The sequence below is a fragment of the Oryzias latipes genome, chromosome 6, assembly GCF_002234675.1.
Source record: "Oryzias latipes chromosome 6, ASM223467v1".
Lineage (NCBI taxonomy): Eukaryota > Metazoa > Chordata > Actinopteri > Beloniformes > Adrianichthyidae > Oryzias > Oryzias latipes.
The window spans coordinates 16,886,822-16,906,566 of NC_019864.2; the positions used below are offsets into that span (position 1 = coordinate 16,886,822).

Below are 19,745 nucleotides of genomic sequence, written 5' to 3' on the forward strand. Positions count from 1 at the left end.
TAAAGGGAAAATAATTGCTGCATTTTCTTTAAAAGTCTTTACTCTGCTGTGAAGTTTCAGTCCAACTTTAAAATTATCTACATTCTGTTGAAGGTTTTCACTTTTAAAGTATTTTTTTTCTTAATTTGCCACATGTCATATTTGATTTACCTTTCAAAAATAGAGGAAAAGAGTTTGTCCTGCAATAAAATAAATCAAAATATTATGAATAACCTTTAAATCCTGCAAAAGCCAGAAACTGCCTGATTTTCACGCGATGGGCTACAAGTGACACATTCACCCTGCAGAGATAACAGTCCCATCTGTCAGGGAGCTGAGTACCTTTAATTAAGAGACTAGTGAACTGAAAAAATGCCCCACTCAATTATTAGTGGAGTGGGTTACGCAAATGATGAAGCAGCCGTTTCCACCCGCAGCTGATTCTCCCTGGGAGTAAAGGAGACGGAGAGGAAATGTGCAGGTCAACCTGGCCTGATGACCTTCTAGAACATCCGTATCGATGACTGACTGTCTGTCTGTCTCGTCGGTTCAGTACAGAAGAATTGATTTTGCCGTTTCCGATAGGTTATTTGTAGCGCTTTCAAGGGGGAGGAACGTCATTCAACCAGCAAAAGGAAGACTTCACTGTTGCTTTGGCCAAACATACATTAAAAGAATCTTTAGAATTTGGGGGGTTTATTTTATTTAAACTCAAACATTTATTAGAATGGAATGAGAAGAATGATTATGATGTAAAAATCTAGATCCCACTCAGATGACAATTGCTGATAAACATTCAACACATTATTTCACTTTGTAGGAACTGGGTCATAAAATAATTAAACAAAAAATGAGGAAATGGATGCATGAGTCATGGCGCTTCAGCAGCATGTTGGCAGTCTGTTTACACTCATCAAAAGGAATTATTGTTACATTCTTTCTCCTTTTCACTGCAAAGTCTCCTTGATCCAAGTTTAGCCCACAGTGCAAACTACAGCTCGTAGATTTATTTGTCTGCACTTTTTCAGGATTCAGGATATCAAAGACTCAGGTGCAGTTTCTGGAAAAAGGCCATCATTAATCCAGGTAATGTAGTGTTAAAGGAGCAGAAAAGGTCATTATGGGATTTGAAGCATTCCATCAATGGCAAACTAACTCAAAAAGGAAACTATCCATAAACTATATGTATGGAAACTAACCGGAAGGATTTTGTAATGTGTGAAAACATTTTTTGACCAAATTTTTGTGATGTCTGCTACATTTCTCTAAAATACTGTCTAATATTATTCATAAACTGAAATATCATGAGACTGTAACTCATGAAGAGGATAATGGATATTTTTCTGATGAGAAACACTGAATAGTTCACTGTTAAACTTGCAATTCATCAAACCCCATTCAACACTTTTTCATTTAACATTGACAAAAGTTATGCAATAAAAACCGCCAAAGCCTTCAACTAATGACAAACCATAACCACAGTTTTTGAGCAAAGGGGGCTGAGACAAAACTTCTTCTCAAGAAAGAGTTGCAAAAATTTAAAGTGAAATTACTCTGGTAGAAAACTAGGAATCTAATTAGTTACTGGAGGAAAAGAAAAAAAAACATTCTGTTAACAGTACAGAGTTAGTTTTGTGTAACAATTGAATCTATTTTTATTATAGTTTGACTTAAGTAAGTAAATGTAAGTTGTTACTACCCATCTCCTTCTGTACTTGATGATTTAAAGCAGTACTTCTCAATTATTTTTTGCAGGGTCCTTCCTGGGAAAAAGAAATTGCCCCCCCCCCCCCCCCCCCCCCACACACACACACAAACAAACACACAACACAAACTGGTCGCGGTGACCATAAATAAGATCAGTATCTATAAAAATTGTGTAAATATACCTACAATTTTATCTTTTAACATTAACAAAAGAAAAAAGCTAAATAAATCGACTTTCAACAAATATTACCTTTATTTTGCCACACAGAAACCCTGTTATAGTCTAAAAGTGCTTAAAGTGCCTGAAATGAACAAATCTGTCAGTCCTTATTTAAACTAGAAACATTTTGACCAACTGAACCATTTGATGCTGAGAAAATTAAATCAATAAATAATATTAAATGTAAATTGATCTGAAACATCAGCAGCAGCACCAATATATTTAACGTTTTATAACTGAAGAAATAGGTAATAAACATCGTGCTGATTTTTTTCCTAAGTGATCGAACGATTGTTTATTTATGATCTTAAACAGCTGATTTCAAAAAGTGCAGCAGTTTTTACTGCATTACCTGCTGTCTTTATGCCAAATACTGAAACAAACTAAACGACAGGCACACGCAAAGAATACATTTATATGGAAAATAAAGACACGTCATAAAAATGTCTACAACAGTTCATAAAGAATGACATTATTAGAATGAGCTGAGTAATCTAAAGGCACGTCATGATCCTGGTTTTGCGCAACAGAGGCTGCGCTCCGTGCACCGTTCCACCTGGCAGCCTGAGCCCACTACCCCTCCCCTTTTTATTCCCACAGACAGGAGCAGCTGCAGGGACGCATATTCAGGTTTCAGGCTGTTTCAAACTCTGAAATAACAGATAATGGTACACCAATAGTGGCGCAGATTTTTTTTCCAAGCACTGAGCTGCTGCCGGTGTTGGTACCAAAACCATTCGGCCTGCAACAACTGTTCGGGGTCCTTCAGGGTCCTGGGACTACTGCTGACGTCACATTATGTGATTGTCTGTCCGTTGATCCAATGACATATCAGATGGTGATAGGTTTGGACAAATTACTATACTACCATAGAAGAAGATATTGTGCTGTCCGTTGTAAACATACAACGAAACAGTCGAGAATATCTTCTAAACATGCTTTTATTATTGTGATTATTATTAAGTGCAATGCAACCAAATAGACTGCCGTCCGAATCCTTCTCCGGACCGCACACCGTAACAAAGCACCTTCCCTGCCTGCAAACACGAAGCTACGAGACTCCAGTTGCTCTGCTCAGACATGTTAGCTTGTGTGGAGCAGAAGGTTCATTCTAACAGCCACAGATCTACCGGTATTTACAAAGTGGGTTGTGGCAAAGTCTCTACATAAACACTATAAAGAATAATGTCAGAAACAACTAATGAGGGAAAAGAACTTTAGGTTACAAAAGGAAACGTGAAATTGCAAGCAGATCTTGACACTACTCAGTTTGTCCAAATGGGGTTACCGTAGTGTGACGTTATCTTCAGTCAAAAGGACCCCGAACGGTTATTGCAGGCCGAATGGTAATGGTACCTATATCACCACCGCCCCCGTCAAATTTGCGCCCTGGGAAATTGCCTGTATTGCCTATGCCTAAAACCGCCACTAGTCTGCGCCCCCCTGGCATCGCATCATTTGAGAAGCACTGATTTACAGAAAACAGTTGGCTCTCTATTTTTTTTTTTTTTTTTGAAAAGTCCAGTAAACAAGAAAAAAGCTAAACCAGATTAAAGGCAGAACAAAATTAAAAACAACAGTAAAAGGTTTTAAAGTTGTATAAGGCCAAACATGAGGTGAAGGTCAGAAATGCAATGATCCAAACATTAATCCCAATTGTGGATGAAGAAGTATACGTTTGCCAAATAGTGCCAAATTTTTCAGCTTAAATCCCAATTGAAATGAAAGGTTTGTTTATTCACCTGACCTGCTTTGCATAAAAAAGAGGACCTTTTTACTCCCCATATTGTGATGATGAACACCTGTAACCTTTCTGTGTCTTATTGTGCAGATCCAGCAATGCATGTTTCAGGGAATAAAGCACAGGCGTGAATGAGATCACTGGCAGAAACACGACTCGACATATCAAGAGCACAGGGCACCACCCCTCCTTCATTCTGCCTGCCCCATTAAGTATTATTTCCAAGAATAGGGGGCAGAGTGTGCTCCTGTATCCATGAATAATAAAAGCAGCCTCCAGAAGCTCATTTCCAAAGAGTGATCTTCAAACTGAAGTAAGGCCTAATGATCACACAGATAAAGTGGGAGGCTGACGTGCATGATTAATGTCTCAAGGTCTGTTTCTCCAGATGCAGCTACAGCTCTGACTGCATCGGGGGCAATTTCAGGAAAATCTTGGAGCTGTTTGAGTCTCTAGAGCCCCAAGTGAATACATATTTTGAACATCAGAGACTATAAAGCGCAATCTCTATGAACATGTTTTATTTTTTAATAGGATTGATTAATTTGAAACTAACTGTTGCATTTAAGACTGCTTTAATGTGGCAAATCTTTATAGAGTTTCAGTAATATTTATATCAGAACTTCTTTTACAGTCATTTATTTATATGTTTTAATCTTCTCAAAAATGTTATGCCCTTTTTTCTGTCACCACTAGGTGGCAATGTTGTTAAAGTAGTCACCTGTTGCCGCCAACAAAGCAATGATGTGTGCAGCGCTGTGTTTTTATTGATCCGTTTTAAGAGTAACTTTCAGATCAAAATTAATGAATTAAATGCCACTTTTGAAGTAGAAACAGGAAAGATCTGCCGTATATCAACATGCAGCCACAATAAACAGAGGTCATTTACAGTTATGCCCCTGCACTGAGCATTTTACGCGTGACTTGTGTCCACTGTTACACAGTACAGTTTGGGGTCCTGACACATAACTGAGTCAGACGTTGCTCCAAAGACATTTGAAGGATGTGCCTTGAGGTTTCTGAAAGCAGGCCGTATTTGTATATTGGACTGGATCAAGTGTCCAATCATCCTTCCTGACATAGACCTGCTGGAATCCAGAAATCCCTCAGAACTGATCCAATAATGCCAGCTGGGAATCAAGTTACACGAGACGCTTCGGAGTGAACTGTAACAGATAACTGGAAGGCCCGGTGTCTCACTCTGCCTCTGATAAAGCTACAAAGCACTCAGCTCTTATATCCCTGACAAATGACTGAAATATTTACATCCACCAGTTGCGTCCAACAGGCTGAGGACAGACAGTGACCCAAGTGTGCTCCTAATGTTCTGCCTTATCTCATCTGATGCCAGGAACTCACAGGCATTTGTCATTACAAAGTATTGTGTGTGCTGATGCACAAAGACTTCATGCCTATATTGTGCTGTCATCAACAAAAAAGTATCACAAGATTTTTATATTAGGTTAGAAAATTGCACCCTGGACAATATTTTCACATGAAAAGTCCTCCATTATGAGAAAAATGCCTTAAGAACTTGTTAAAAACACCGTTTTCTTTAGAGTGGGTCTGTTCAGCACCATTAACTACCATCTTGAAAATGTGAAAAATTTACATCTGACTTGTATAATACTATACACTGTATATGAGCTGTGAACTGATGACATCCTTCACTTAAAAAGTTTATTTTTCTTTTGTGGTGCGTTCTGCGGTCAGTCTGCAGCAAAATCGCTGTAATGAGGCTTTACTGAAGCAAAAACAAGCAAAGGATTTCTCACTGATCCTCTCAGTAATTATGACTTTTTTTTTCACCATTCGTGTATTCTGACCTACATCACGCAAGTACCAACACACTTGTTTCAGGCTAAGTCATGTTTGCAATCTGCAGTACAGAAAAGCACAAAAAGCACAAGTTATTACAGGAATTATTCCATTTATTCATTTACTGAAATAACTTTAAATAAAGATGCACATGGTTGACCAAATATAACTTAAACACATAACTTGTTTAAAAAGCTTTATTATTCAATTTTTATTTCTAAAAATAAACAGAGAGTAACAATGGGTATTAATTTACTAAACAATTTTCAGTTTACTGTTCTTACAAGTATACATATTTCATAATAGAAAATGCTCACGCTTTCAGCTGTGATGAAAGTAGAATTGAAATTAAGATATCTGACCTATATTCAGGTTATTTACACCATAAATACCTCAATGACAGTAGAAGCTACCATCTTAAAACATAACCTCCAAAAAACAAATTCACATATAAAAAGGCTTACCGCTATGTGCGGTCTGTACAAAAAGGTTTTGGTTACTAAAAGGCATCTACATGCATTAAAAAAAGAAAAGAAAAACCTGCATCACATTTTGTAAACAGATATCTGCATATCAGCTTTAGCTAATGATTGTAGAGGCAGCTGAAGAAAGCAAGAAGAGTAAACGGCGTTTGCGCAGACGTTGCTCTGTGTTGAGCAGAAATACTTGTAAACATTTGGTTACAAAGATGACCACTATTTCGCCTTCCTGCTATTTCGCCTTCCTGCTGAATGACTGGGTTTAGCAGGAATGCTTTGGAAGGCAGCATCCCTGCATGCAGCCAGCTTAAAAAAACGGAGTCTGACTCCCGAGGACGTTTTATGTCTGCGGTGAGGAGAGGAAGCTGTTGCCACAGTTGTGCATGTGTGTGAACACACAGTGAGTTCCTGTCAGCAACAACGTGTTACTTCTTAAGCGAAGAAAAAAAAAAAAAAGTCAGATTGAGAATGCTGCCTTACAGAGATTTTTGAGTGAAGACAAAGCAAAGGCCAGACCTAAAGTTCTGCCTTTGCTTGCTGTCACTTGAGCACATAAACAGGGATTGATTATGGAGGTGCAGGGGTGCAGTCCCCCTCTCTACACCCCTCACAGTTGGCCCGCACGGTCTCAAAGTTCTTAGGAAGTGCTGCTTCTCTTTCTGGTTCTTGGCCTCCTCTTCAGAATTTCCTCCTCTTGGTCACTTTCACAATCTCTCTAAAAACAAATATGCAATGAGGAACAGCTGTTAACAGGTTTTACTAGCATAGAACTCCATTAAAACAGTTTTAACAAACCATCAGCACACACCTCTTCACATCGTTCATCTTTGTTTGAATAGAAAGCTGCATATTTGTAATTAAACTGATGCCTGTTGTTTTGGGATCAGTTAGTAAGTATTATAGGATGTAGACAGATTAGCTCACTTTTTAGGCAAAGCAAGTTATTCAACCCTGTATGCAGTATTTACTTAGAGTTGTGTGTATTACTACATGTTTGTTGTATAATTACAGCACCGACAGGAGTGTTGTGTGAGGTGCAAATAGAAATGTTCAAGCTAAACCGCTGCTATTTCAAAATAAAGTCTGTTCTTACCCCACCGTGCTCAGATTTGTTCTGGCCCTTCTTCATGATCCGCGTTAAGTGGTTACATAGAGCCACAATTCGGAACGACAACTGCAGAAGCCACAAAACAAACATGACATTGTCAATTAAATTCTAAGTTTTTTTAAACTTTCATCAAAATTTGATTTGAACGTTACCTTCCATCGACGTCTGGCATACTGCCTCTTAAAGTTCTCTAAGTTGACCACTGACAGCCGCTTCACCATGGCCTGTCTGGAGTTCAAAGGCTGCAAATGCAAAAAAAAAAAAAAAAGACACAACAGAGGAAACACCTCCAATGTCAATCAAAAAGGATAAAATGCATTAAAAATTAATTCAAATCTGACAATATTTCAGAAACGTCAAAAAAGCAAATTTAAAAGGAATGTAAAACACGAGACAGAATTTTGACAGGATTTCTTTCAGGACAAAAGTTGTGATACTAGAAGGAAAAACATGTGAGGCATTTTTCTGTGCAAAAGATAGCCGATGGTTTTCCTGTTTACAAAGAGGGCATATCAGAAAAATAAACAAAACTGTTTTCTTTTTCTCTTTATTTATCTTTGAGGAGAAATAAATTTGGCCTGAACAATAGAAACCCAGAAAAGGAGTTTAGTGAGGGGAAAAAAATTAACCATGAGCTCACAAAAAATAAATTAATTAATAAAAAGAATAAAAAAACACTTTGTGTTAAAATAAATACAAAAAACACTAAATTTTTAAAATAAAGTAAAAGATTCTAAAATAAAATACCAAAGAAAAGTTGTGTTTCTTCTCTTTTCTACATTTTTACAAACATTTTTTATCTTAAATCTCCAAACAATCCAACAAAACTAAATAAGAACATTGTTAATGGGAAAAAGTTTTGATTTACCATTGACATTTTCATCCAGTGTAATAAAAGTCAGACAAAGAGAAATATTTTATCCAAAAAAAAGAAAGGTGAAAGAAATGAATGAACAAACATTGATTTTTCCACTAACCCGTTTCCAGGCTTTGTCTACCGCTACATTAAGTGCATCTATTCCATTATCAAATACTGTACCAATGGAAAAGTTTAATTAACTCTCTTTCCCTCAAAAAGGCTAGTTAATAGTATTTTATTGGTGGTTTTCCTAAAAACTCATGCCAGAAAAAATACAATTTTGGTTGTTTTTTTCCCCCCACAAATTTGACCTTTATCAAAAGACAAAACTGTTACAAAAAAGAAGGAATTTTTTAATAGAAAGTGAGCAAATGTGGGTTTTTAAAACCAAGTTCAATAGGTCTATATAGCAATCCCTTTTTGATGTGCTTTCACTAAACCAGAAGATGCTAATCCTGAGAGAATTGTTCTGCTCCGCAGAAGCATCTCCTTCAAAAGCTGCTTCTGGCTCCTGCAGGATTCAGAAAGAGCTGCTCAGACTTCAGCTTCTGCTGCAAAGCCTCCAGCTGCTCCAGCCTATGGCTGTAATCGCTCCTAACACTCCCCAAACTTTTGTCTATGTTCTTGACGTCCTCCAGCAGCAGCAGCCGTGTTGCCTTCATCGTCTGAAAGTCACAGCAGGTCTGAGAGAGCAGCTTCCGCACAGACTCACTCGTCTCCTTGCACCAGGCCTCTTTCTCATCGCAGGTAGAAAGCAGGGCTTCTATGTCACGTTGCAGGAAGCTGCTCGTGTCTGCTGAGACTGAAAGTCCGGTCTGTATCAAGCTGATGTCCTCCCACAGTAGAGGGAAGCGCTCAAAGAGCGTTTTGTTTTGGGTTGTGCTCAGGAGGGACAGAACGCCGTGCTCATTCAGACTTGTCCTCTTCAGTTTCTCCCCATTCTTCTGGGTCACACATTGAGAGGACTCCTCCTCCATGTGGCCAGAGGACTTCAGACAGAAGAGCGGAGGGGGACATTGAGTGAGAGGCTGCCTCATTGGGGCATCTTGTAAACACATATAGCTATCAAAAATCCCAGCGGAAGAGCCACTGCAGGGATTAGTGCGTGACCTCACGGGGGGTTGAGGGCAGCCGAAACATTCTCCATGAGTGTGTAATGCTTCCTGGCTTCATGCTTCTAGCCAAACAGGATGGGGGGGGGGTCGGCAGAACATCTTTCACGTTCACTTCAGCAGCAGGCGTGACTGCGACTCCCTCACATCACACAGTGTACCATGCCATTAAAAACACCATTAGTGAGACGTTTTTTCAGCTTAAATCATTTTAGAAAAATAGACTTTTTTTTCCCCAAGCCCAGCTGTAGCTGGAGGGGGTCAAAGCAGACATCCCCAGTGGAGTCATTGAATAGAAACATACAGTTAGTGGGTGTGAACTCTGGGATTCTGGGACTTGGAGTTAAATTTCAATTCAAAGGTGGATTTGCTTCCCAGACGAAAAACGACACGGTTGCTCGAATGAGAGCATCGACCTGGACACGAAGGGCATTCTGAAAACCATGCAGCACGACAGCACCGATGGAGAGCATACCTTAATCCACGGGTGATTCAAGGCGTCTTCGATGGCCATCCGTTTCCTAAAGCAACATGAGAAAGCAGCTGAGAAAATACGGCCTAACAGACACAAAGCATGATGGTCTGTCACGCATTAGTAAGTGAACCTCTAAGGACTTTAGCTCACAGAAGTATGACATTTCCAGGAGATTTAAAAAGAAACACATGTTTGAGGTCAAAAGGTGCCAACAAGGAATCAAAATGTTGTCCAAAAAAAAGAAGATTGTACACTATAAAAGGTGCTTAAGGTTATTTTTTTCTGCATTTGACTGGATTCATGTCAACAAATCTTGTTTCCATTAGCTTGACCTGACCTTGATCCCTCAGCTGCTTTTCACTGGTTTACCTTGTGTCCTTTTCCAGGAGCTGCCTGATGAAGCTCTTCGCCAGCTCGCTCGTGTTGCCGAAAAAGTCTTCATCAAACTCATAGTTCACAGCAGAGATGTTTCCCAGTGTTTCCTGCTTTGTGTCACCGAGGAAAGGAGATGCGCCGCTCAAACTGAAACAGTAGAACGAACAGTTACACACCGCCCAGAAAGCCTCTTTTAGCAATTTATAGTAGAAAAAAAGAAAAGGTTTGGGAATGGTGCCACCTTACAGAATGTATGTGATGACGCCGATGCTCCTGTGAAAAACAACACAAGGTTAGTCCAAAGTTATGACCTGTGGTCGGTCGGGGTGCAATTCAGCAGAGTCTGGGGTAATTACAGGCTCTTACCACATGTCTGCTTCCAATCCTAGCTGTTCGTAGTTGACTATCTCTGGAGCTGAAAATAGACAGTGCACACTCAACCTCACAAACGGCCACACAATGAGACCTCAGTGTGTGAGAATGTTGTGCGTGAAGAAAAAGAAACTTACCAACAAATTCAGGCGTGCCAAAAATGTTTTTGAAATCTGCTCCTGCTTCAATTTGATGAGCCAGACCAAAGTCTATGAGTTTAATGCGGGGTAGAGATGCGTTCCTGTCCAGCAGCATTATATTTTCGGGCTACAGTGCAAGAGGAACAAGACAAGAAGTGTTGCATGTTTGTCAGAGCATTTCTGCAGGGTCCAAATCTGTATGTCACATAAACACAACCAGATTAATCGAGTTACCTGGACATGGCAGCCTTTTTTGTGTGTGCATTGAAAAGAAACAGTTATCCTTGTTAGGTTTTGTTGTGTGAAAAATGCTTTTTTTTTTTCTTACTTTTTCCATCCAGACTTTAATGCACAGTAAGTTCCTCTGACGGCTTATCATGCAGGGTAAAAACAGTAGGAAAACACCATCTATAACTCTATTTGCTGATTAAGAGGAAGAATGTAACTCACATCCTCATTTTGAAACTCTTCTGTGTTTGATGCTCAAGTGAAAAAAGGACCACAGTGTGCATGGTTGCTGCATTTCCATAACAGTTCAAAAAAATATGTTCAGATTAAAGTAAAATGAACAAAATGAAAACCATTATTTTTTCTTTAAATCCCAAGTTGACCGAAACTGAAGTTGAAATCCAATGTGGTTGTGACCCGAATGAATTTTGGAATTCCAGAATCTTCAAAGATTTCATCATAACCTTCCAATCATCCATGTAGCCTACTGAACTTTCCCGAGGGACAGAGGTTTCTTTGACTTTCATGCCTCAGGAGCAACGAGGGGTTAAACCCGGCACACAGCAGACCTGTCACCTGGGTCCTGGGAACAGGCCCTCTTTCATACATGTGCAGGACCTCGTTTGTGATATGAGGACACCGCAAGGTTTTTCAGGAGACGAAAATAAAACTTCAAACACTGTGTTCACTCAAAACAAGAGCAACCCAGGAAACGAAAGATGATCTTATAGAACCACAGGGAGCTTTGTAAAGTTCTCATAGCTGCAGCTCAGATAATTATGACTTCCCCTGAAATATGGTTGATAACACAGATTTGTCATGATCACTTGGATCAAAAGTTGAACTTAAAAAAAAAAAGTAGTGTTCTAGCATAACATTATTTTATCTGAAAAGTGAAGCAGAAGTTTATTAAAAAGGTTTATCTTTTTCATTATATCACAGTAAAACTGGCAACTGGTCAAGATGGAGAATTAAATCAGAGACTGATTTGACTGCTGGATTTTTTTTCTTAATGGAATAAATTTGTTTTTCAGTTTTTCTCAGGGGCACAGGAAGTGGCTAAAGGTGTTATCAAAGACAAAGTATGAAAACGTTGACATTTCTTAAAACTGAGAATTTGGGTTCTTTTTGTCAAACAGAATATTATTGTGTGTTTGATTGTGTGTGGCAAGTTATTGTAATCAGGTAGAACCAAATGTTCTGTCTCATATCTTAAGAAACCACGAGATTGAAGTCAGCGGCTTTGCTTTAAGTTTACACGTTGATGCTATCTGATTTCTGTATTTGCAGGAAATCAATAAAAAAATCTTTCTTTTTAAGATATTGTTGATAATGTTTTTTCCCCCCAGATTCAGTCTTAAGTGCACTGGTTCTAACATTCTGAGAAAAATAGCTGCAACCATCACATGCTTCATAGCATTCACTGGAGAGACAGTTGATACATTTAGTTTTCAGATCAAATTTCACAGGAAATTATCACTCCTTAGTGCACAGATATGCTCTTGTGCAGTGAAGGTCACTGCCTCCAGCTGGCACTTGAATTTCAAAATAAAAGCCAAAAAGGAGCAAAGACGAGTGACAAAAAAACAGGTCTGCCACTTTTAGCGAGCTGCGTGGGCGACACTGAGGGGAGTGAGTGATAACCTTATGGTGTCATTTCTGAGGGGCCCACATGTTTGTTTAGCAAAGCACAACAGCCAGACTCTGCCCTCAAAGCTCTATAAACATTTCACCAAAACCACTTTTCGGATCCCCCTTTCCAAATGACCTTAAAGAGTTCCATCTAAAGTGTAAGATGATTCAGCGTGCATCTATGAAGCAGTACGTACCTTTAAATCAAAATGTGCAATCCTCTTGGAGTGGAGGTACTGGACCCCATCTAGAATCTGCTTGATAAACTGAGTGGCCTCCTCTTCACTGAGAGACTCTTTCTGAGCCAAGAAGTCAAACAATTCTCCTCCAGAGACCCTGCAAACACATAGAAGCACAGTCAAAGTGAGCTCAGATACACCTTTATCTCAAGTGTGTATTCAGGAGGTGGATGCTTAAGTACCGGATTCCTTAGATATGTTTGTTTGTGGCAACTCTATTCTGAGAGTCACTATGATTGTTTTAAATGATTTTCAGCTGCGTGGGCACAAAGTTCTTAGAGATAAGCTAAAATATCAACAGAAAAAGAGAAGACAACAGTTCAGTTAATTTAACCGGACAGTTTTCGTTTGCTTTAATTAGGCCTTCCACTTTCCCAGGCCCTCACTGCACCCGATCGGGGGCCCTGTGAGGCACAAAGCAGTGAAGCATTTGCTTCTGTTGGACAAGCAGCACTTCCCATGAAGCAGCTTCAGTAAGAAGTTCGTATGAGCTGACGGGGATGTGAACGCCAGCATTCTGGGTCAGTGGGTTTTGTTGTTTCCTAAGCACTGATTTGTGTTTGCCAGGAGTCTGCACTGACCTTTTTACTCCACAATTGTAAAGCACCCTCAGAGGCTTTCTGATCGTTTTGGGTCATATAAAAGGGTTTTTCTGGATGTTTTCATAAGTGACCTTTGCCAACTGGAGTTGACCCTTTCGCAGCACTGAGCACTTACAGTTCCATGATTAGCACCACATCCGTGCGGTTCTCGTACACGTCATGCAGAGCAACAATGTTGGGGTGCTGGAGCTGCTGCAGGATTCCCACTTCCCTCTCGATCTCCTCTCTTTTCACTCCCCGTCTGCTGGCCCGACTGATGCGCTTCTTGATGAACTTTGCTGCAAACTCAGTGCCTGAGCTCTTCTCTTTGCACCGCTTGACAACCGCAAACTGTCCACTGCAGACACAAAAGGAGTACACGTCCTCAATATTTGGGACAGATCTCTCATATTTCATCATACATGTCTTGTGAGGTATTACACGCTTGATTTTATAACACTTTCACACTTAGAAACAGGATCTGATCAGACAAAGAGACATCAGGGAGGAAGCCGCATGTCCAAAAGGGTTGAAATATTGTGGTATTCACTTCCCGTTTCCTGACGAGACAGAGAACAATTAGAAAAGGCCGTGAGTGAGGACAGAACCTCTGTCCTCCCACTCCATCTCGCTTCCTGCCAAGCTTCCAGCCATCCTCCTCTGTTTAGTCAACAGCAAGAATTCCCAAAACTCAGAACATTACAGGACTGTGCGTTTCTTTAGCTGAAAGGATCAAGTTGATGACGCTTGGTCACTCAGCTGAGGATCTGCCTTTGTTTTCATTCTCCTCCAACACAACGTAACCAACTTAAGACCTAATTGTCACCTGATGGAGTGATTCCAAAAGCTTTATTCCACCGTTGACAATATATCGGAAGTCCCTATTTACAGGTTGATTTAAGGTTTTACAAAGCCTTCTGCCACTCCTGCTGTTCACTTACTTCCTGCTGGTAACGGCTGACCTGCCCAATCTACACACTCAGACTGGGAAAACAAGCTTTTCGGCCTTTCAGTCTCCACTGTCACTGAGACATCTGAGAGGACAGAGCACAATACGGTTTCCACTGTTGGCAAAACGTACTCTTTTCGGAAATGTTATAGTAGGCGTGACTATAACATTTACGAACAATCAATTCTGTTCATTTTACCACAAATTCCGTACAACAACAGATTTCATTCATTTCCCAAAGTCAAATGTGGTTTAACTGAGCCCTTTAAATTATCATCTTGTCATTTCACATGGTCAAAAGTTGAAAATGTTGTGATTGAAACTTGCATTCTCCAAGACTTGCAAGAGGCAAGTTTAGGTACTTTGAACAAAACGACCTTGAAGTTGGGACGAATTAAATCAACTTTGGTGTCTTTGTTGTTCTAAACGCAAATTTGGAAAGTTGTAACTTGATGCAAATTGCCATTTTGATGAAAATGTTTATATTTAGGATTTTTCTCCACAAATTGTTCTTCAAGTAGTTGGCTTTCAATCTGACAAAAAGCTGTGGGTCCTCAGCTGACTCTGAACAGGTGGGCACTCCATAGATATGCAGCACGTTTGGCTGAGAAATATCAACAATAACTGATTCACACTTCCATTCATATAGATTTTTCTAAGGAAAAAAATGTATTGTGAAAGAGCTCATGAGGGGAGAACCAGGCAATCCCAGGGAGGGATGTCATCTTTTTTGGACATAATGTCTGCACAGACAGCAGGCTGAGGATGAAAAGCTGTCCTGCCCGCGTCCTGGAGGCCAGGAATAGACCCTCTAGCTGACTCACTCTTCACATGCCAGCTTCACAAGGGCTTCTTGAGCCGACACGAGACCCACACGTGCAAACTGGAGAAGTGCCCACACAGATATGTGCACCAGTGCATCGCAAAACACACAAATACACACGACTTTAGCGGTTTTAAACAACTGCAGCCTCTTTGTGCCGCACTAAATTGTGGTGGCATGGAGTTTGCTTTTGAAAGACACACTCCACCCTCTTCTTGATCAGCTCCACAATGGAAGAAAACCTCAGATACTTTGCTGAAGGAGGGAAGCGAAACTGCAAAACAAAAACCTCAGAATATCTCATTTAATCCAAGTGGAATGTTTTCCACTGCCTCAGGTGTTTGCACTTGTTCTGAAAACAAGAAGAGTGCCTCAAAACTGTAAATTCTTGCCACAGTTCAGGTCCAGATCTGCTTGAGCCTAAAGAGTGACAAGGATGATTTAGTCGGGACACAAACATGCTCCAGCAGACTGGAGAAAAAGCACTGAGTTACACAAAACTGCAGAGCTGATAAGCAATTAAAGGTTCTCCTTGCATGTGATTTATTCGTGGGGTTTCCCCCCACTAGTCCTTCCTTAAGGACTGACCCTGTTACAGATGAGGACTATGAAAATGAAGGAACCCAATACGAGCCTCTGTCCTTATTGAATTTGCAAAAACAGGCATTTTTCACCCAGAGGGGAAGACCTGTCACGTGAAAGGAGCAACAATTTTCAGAAACATCAGGATGACAGCTCAGAAAAAAAAACAAAAAACAATCTTCTAAGGTTTAGTTTAGCTCCATAATGAAGTGTAGAGTTGCAGCAGTGAGGTCAGTCATCTCAGTTCATAAGCCAACAACTGGGCCTTATGAACTGAGCTTCCACGTCCAACAGCTGAGGGTTATTAACCACAGCGAAGGCTGGAGGAATGCTCCACCGAGTGGCGCCGACCCACTCTCCAAACACATCTCTCCACTCTGGAGGAGCATGACACAGACAGCCAGAACCTGAACCTCTTCATAATCTGAACATCAGTTATGAAAGTGTGGCAGCAGAGGCAGCTCATACTGTCAAACAAATGACTTTGTTGTTGCTCACAAAGTAGAAACATATTGGTTCAACGCTTCCGAGGAGAAGCAGCACAGTGTACTAACAATACAAAAGTTAATTTCTGGAAATACAAAAAAAAATAAATAAAAAATTCTCCCTTTTTAGAGACAGAAATTACTTATCCCAGAGATGGGGGCAATATTCTTGTCATATATACTCCCTTAATTTATTTCTGTAAACAGTTTGCTTATAGACAGTCACTTCTTTTCACTTTTGCATGAAGAAGCTTCGTGCCACAACACGCAATGTGCGGCACTGAACTTCTGCAAACTATTTTTTTTTCTTCCGCATGACTTTATCTCAATATTTGAGAAATGAATGACTCGCTGAGCTCATTTGCACCAATCAGAGAAAAACTTTGCATCTCAGCGTTGGTAGAACTCCATTAGTGCTGTGAAATGGCTTGAGCGGGCTCCTGCAGTTTGAGGACAAAACATTAGCAAGTTCACACAGGCTCAGATAACTCAGATGCTGCTCAGCAGGCTTTTATTTGTTTTTTTGTCATACCAAATCAATCTGTCATGTCATACTTTAACAAGGTTTAGTCATTACTGTCACAAAAGAAATACTAAATAAACAAAATGTCAAACCAAATGATAGTGTTCAAACAGGTAGATTTGAAAATCTGCACAGGATTTGAACAACAAAAAAAGGTCAATTGTACAGTTTGAACCCCTACAGAAGGTGTTACAAAAGTGTTTTCTTTTCCCCTTTCCCCCATCACAGAAACCTTTCCTCCAATTTGTGGTAGCTTGTAGAGTTGCTTGTGGCCTCACTCAGAAACTTCACAGAACTTCAGGGTTCCGGAGCTTCAAAGGAAGCCACTCCACGCGCACACAACGTGAAACCCGTCAACAGTCGTCATGGTGAAACCGTCCCATCAGTGACGTCGGCTCAGAAGTCAAACTAAAGGGGAAGTTTGATTGTTTTTCCAGGCAAGTGAAGCTCCCTCCCGAGTTACGAGGGCTCAACTAAGTCAACACTCAGATGTCTCGCTGTTTGCTGAGCTTCTGAAGGCGCACTTCAGCAGTGTTGTGACCAAAGAAGGCCTTTTAAAACCCACAGGGGTCCTGTTCCTCTTTGTTGGCATGCAACAGCACATGCACTCTGGCTAATCTGGTGGGAGGCTCACACTGAGACACTTCCTACTGTTTGTCAACACGTGTGTTATGACTCAAGCATGAGTGGCAGATAGGAGTACGACCAACCATGTATCAGTAATGGGGAACAAACCACCAATGTAGGTGTGACATTAAAACCTGTCGATTCTGGGACTTATTTACATCCTTTTCAGAAAAAACTCAACAGTTCCACTAAATAAATGATTGATCTCCCCCCAGCCCACTGACAGAACAGCTGAGTAATATTTCAAGAGTTAAAGGGCTTTTACCTGAAGCTGAACCATGAGATCAACAGCTGCAGAATAGAAAAGGGGGCTAGACGTTTTATTCCTGAGAAGGTTTATAGTGTTTGTTTTTTTCACTGCGAGAGACTTTACAAAGCACAACTAGTTTGATAATACATATGTTATTTCAGTTCTTAAACCCCCCCAAAAAAGCCCTGATATTATCTGTCAAAGCCATTATAAGAAATGGCTTTGACGTGTCAGAAAAACGTTTTTGAAGACGAAAAAACATTTTTCATACACTTAAAGTCCCATTCAGATCATCTTTTGATCTATTTTAAAGCGTTTCCAGAGGTCTTTCACTTAATATTTTGCTGTTTTTAGGCAAAATCAAAAAAATTGTTGGCACCAAGTAAGCCCACCCGCAACTTCCCATCATACATCTGTTTATACACCATCCTGCTAGCTCCTCACAACCAGAACCTAACATTAGCGGAGCAACAAAACTGGCGAGCACTATTAGAGCTATCTAGCTTTACAGTTTTAAACCAGATGCCAGCTGAGACGAGGAAAATGAAGACGTATATGAATCTATTTGTCTGCAAGTGGATGCATCAGAATGGAGCAGAGCAGAGAGCTTGTGGCCTGTTGTAGCAGCATCTACATCAAACCAATAAGCTTTTTCAAACTGCATTTTTGCATCTGCTCCTGACTGAGAAGGATTTGAATAAAGAAAAATTCAGAAATGCAATTTTAACCTTCATATTTTTTCTACATGTCCTCCATCATGACAAAAAATGTTAAAAACACCAAAAAATGAATCATTTAAGCATTTTGTTTGTTTATTTTGCTATTAAATGATTTTCAAATGCATCACTTTCATAGTGGCGTTGAGATGATTGTGATAGTTGAGGGAGTTCAAGTATCACCCCTATCATTAACTCTGAAACGCTGAACGTCCCTGGTTTTGCTTGTAACTCCTCCCCTAAAAATTAAATGCAACTTGAGAAGCAAAGTCTATCAAATTCCAACCCTAAAGGGCAAAAAACCCATTGAAGGAACAAACTGTACAGGCGCCGTAGAACAGTTCAGCGGCCAGGCGGCTTCTCTAGCATCTTCTGTCCCTGTTTATGCTCCGGGTAAAATCCAGTCAAATGTGAAGCTTCCTCAGTCTATATTGTTCTGGGGGAAAAACTAAACTTCCTTAAATGCATTTCCCCGGGTGGCAGTTTCCTTCATTTCCGCTCCCCAATGGCTTAATCTAAGAAAAAAAACACTCCAACCTGCACTCAGAGATCAAGTTCACATGTGGACTGTCAAAACATAGCCAAAAAGTCTATTTACTATTGAAATGTTATCTCTTGCAGTAAACTTCAACCCACTTTGACACAGCAGCACCCCCCAGTTTAAGCTTCAACAAGCCTGCTGCTTGCATACTTTCACACATCAAGGACCACTGCATCAAGCAGAGAAACCCACACAGTCCTCACCTTCCAAGCTGTTCTCCCATTTCATAGAAATCCTCCACGTTCTGTTGCTTGAACACTGCCATTCCTGGTGTCCTCATTGATGTTTTGGTCTCCTTGACACGCGCTCCTGAAGCTGCAGATCCGTTTCTCCAGGAATCTGCTTCCTTCTCTTCCCAAAAAAGTCCAACCCTGCTGAAACGTAGGGATGTTCCTGTTGGGTTCTGACTAAGCTATGAACATTTTTTTAACGCGTGTTCCAACTTGCAGTACATCACTGAAGAATCACTAGTTACACCTCACTGTTGGGGAAAGCTGTATTTCATCACAGTGAGGATGACAGTTATTTAAAAAAAAAAAGAAGATTGGATGTATAGAGCAGGAATTAGGAAAATCTCTCTTTTGTCAGCTACACAATCAGGTCATGTAAGTGTGCCACACTGCGCAGCCGAACATTGTTTGGTTCCTGCGATTATGGCAGGATTACAGATAAAAAGAAAAGAGCATTTCTGGGTAACTGGGGCAGGGCCTCAGTTGTGAAATGTGAAAGATTAACAAAAAGAAAAAAAGCTGGAAGCAAAAGAAGCTTCGGAAATAACAAAAAACTAAACGTTTATCTTCTAAAATAAAAAGAAAGACTAAAGATAGGGAAATAAGTGCAAGTGTGAGCACCAGTGCATACAAAAAACCTAAATGACCACAAACTTCCTTTCACACAGGAGGATCTACGAAAATGACAGCTGTCACATTTAGAGATCAGGTCCTACCGTGTCAGCCCCCTGCTCTTCTCATCGCTTCGCCAGTGGAGACAGAGAACTTCTCCTTTTGAATGTCTGCTGCAATCTGTCACCAACCCTGTGAACCATCAGCCTTTTGTGCCGGCACAAGTCCCTCCCCCCCCTCGGCGGCTTTAGTATGAAAGTGGCTTTGAGACACAACATCAGCAAGTCCTGGAGCTGTTTCTGATCAAGTTTTGAAGGCTAATTCTCTCCGTTTCACCCAAAC

General features: G+C 40.4%; 1 protein-coding gene across 3 annotated transcripts; it reads right to left on the reverse strand.

Annotated features, from left to right (window-relative positions):
* Nucleotides 1–5,560: 5,560 nt before the first annotated feature.
* On the reverse strand, nt 5,561–19,634 carry dapk2 (death associated protein kinase 2). Of its 3 annotated transcripts, XM_004069631.3 has the most exons (12): nt 19,508–19,634; nt 18,765–18,932; nt 13,202–13,423; nt 12,443–12,581; nt 10,383–10,512; nt 10,240–10,288; nt 10,120–10,146; nt 9,868–10,020; nt 9,499–9,544; nt 7,205–7,294; nt 7,038–7,118; nt 5,561–6,659 (listed from the first exon to the last, which is right to left on the reverse strand). In XM_004069631.3, exons 2-12 carry the CDS (start codon nt 18,839–18,841, stop codon nt 6,582–6,584), a joined length of 1,092 nt encoding a protein of 363 aa, XP_004069679.1. In that variant the 5' UTR covers nt 18,842–18,932; nt 19,508–19,634; the 3' UTR covers nt 5,561–6,581. The 3 variants fall into 3 exon arrangements, with proteins under 3 accessions (XP_004069679.1, XP_020559709.1, XP_020559708.1); XM_020704050.2 differs by lacking the exons at nt 5,561–6,659; nt 7,038–7,118; nt 7,205–7,294 and adding an exon at nt 7,796–8,900 and having other exon boundaries at nt 18,765–18,935; nt 19,508–19,595; XM_020704049.2 differs by lacking the exons at nt 5,561–6,659; nt 7,038–7,118; nt 7,205–7,294 and adding an exon at nt 7,797–8,900.
* Between the last annotated feature and the right edge of the window lie 111 nt (nt 19,635–19,745).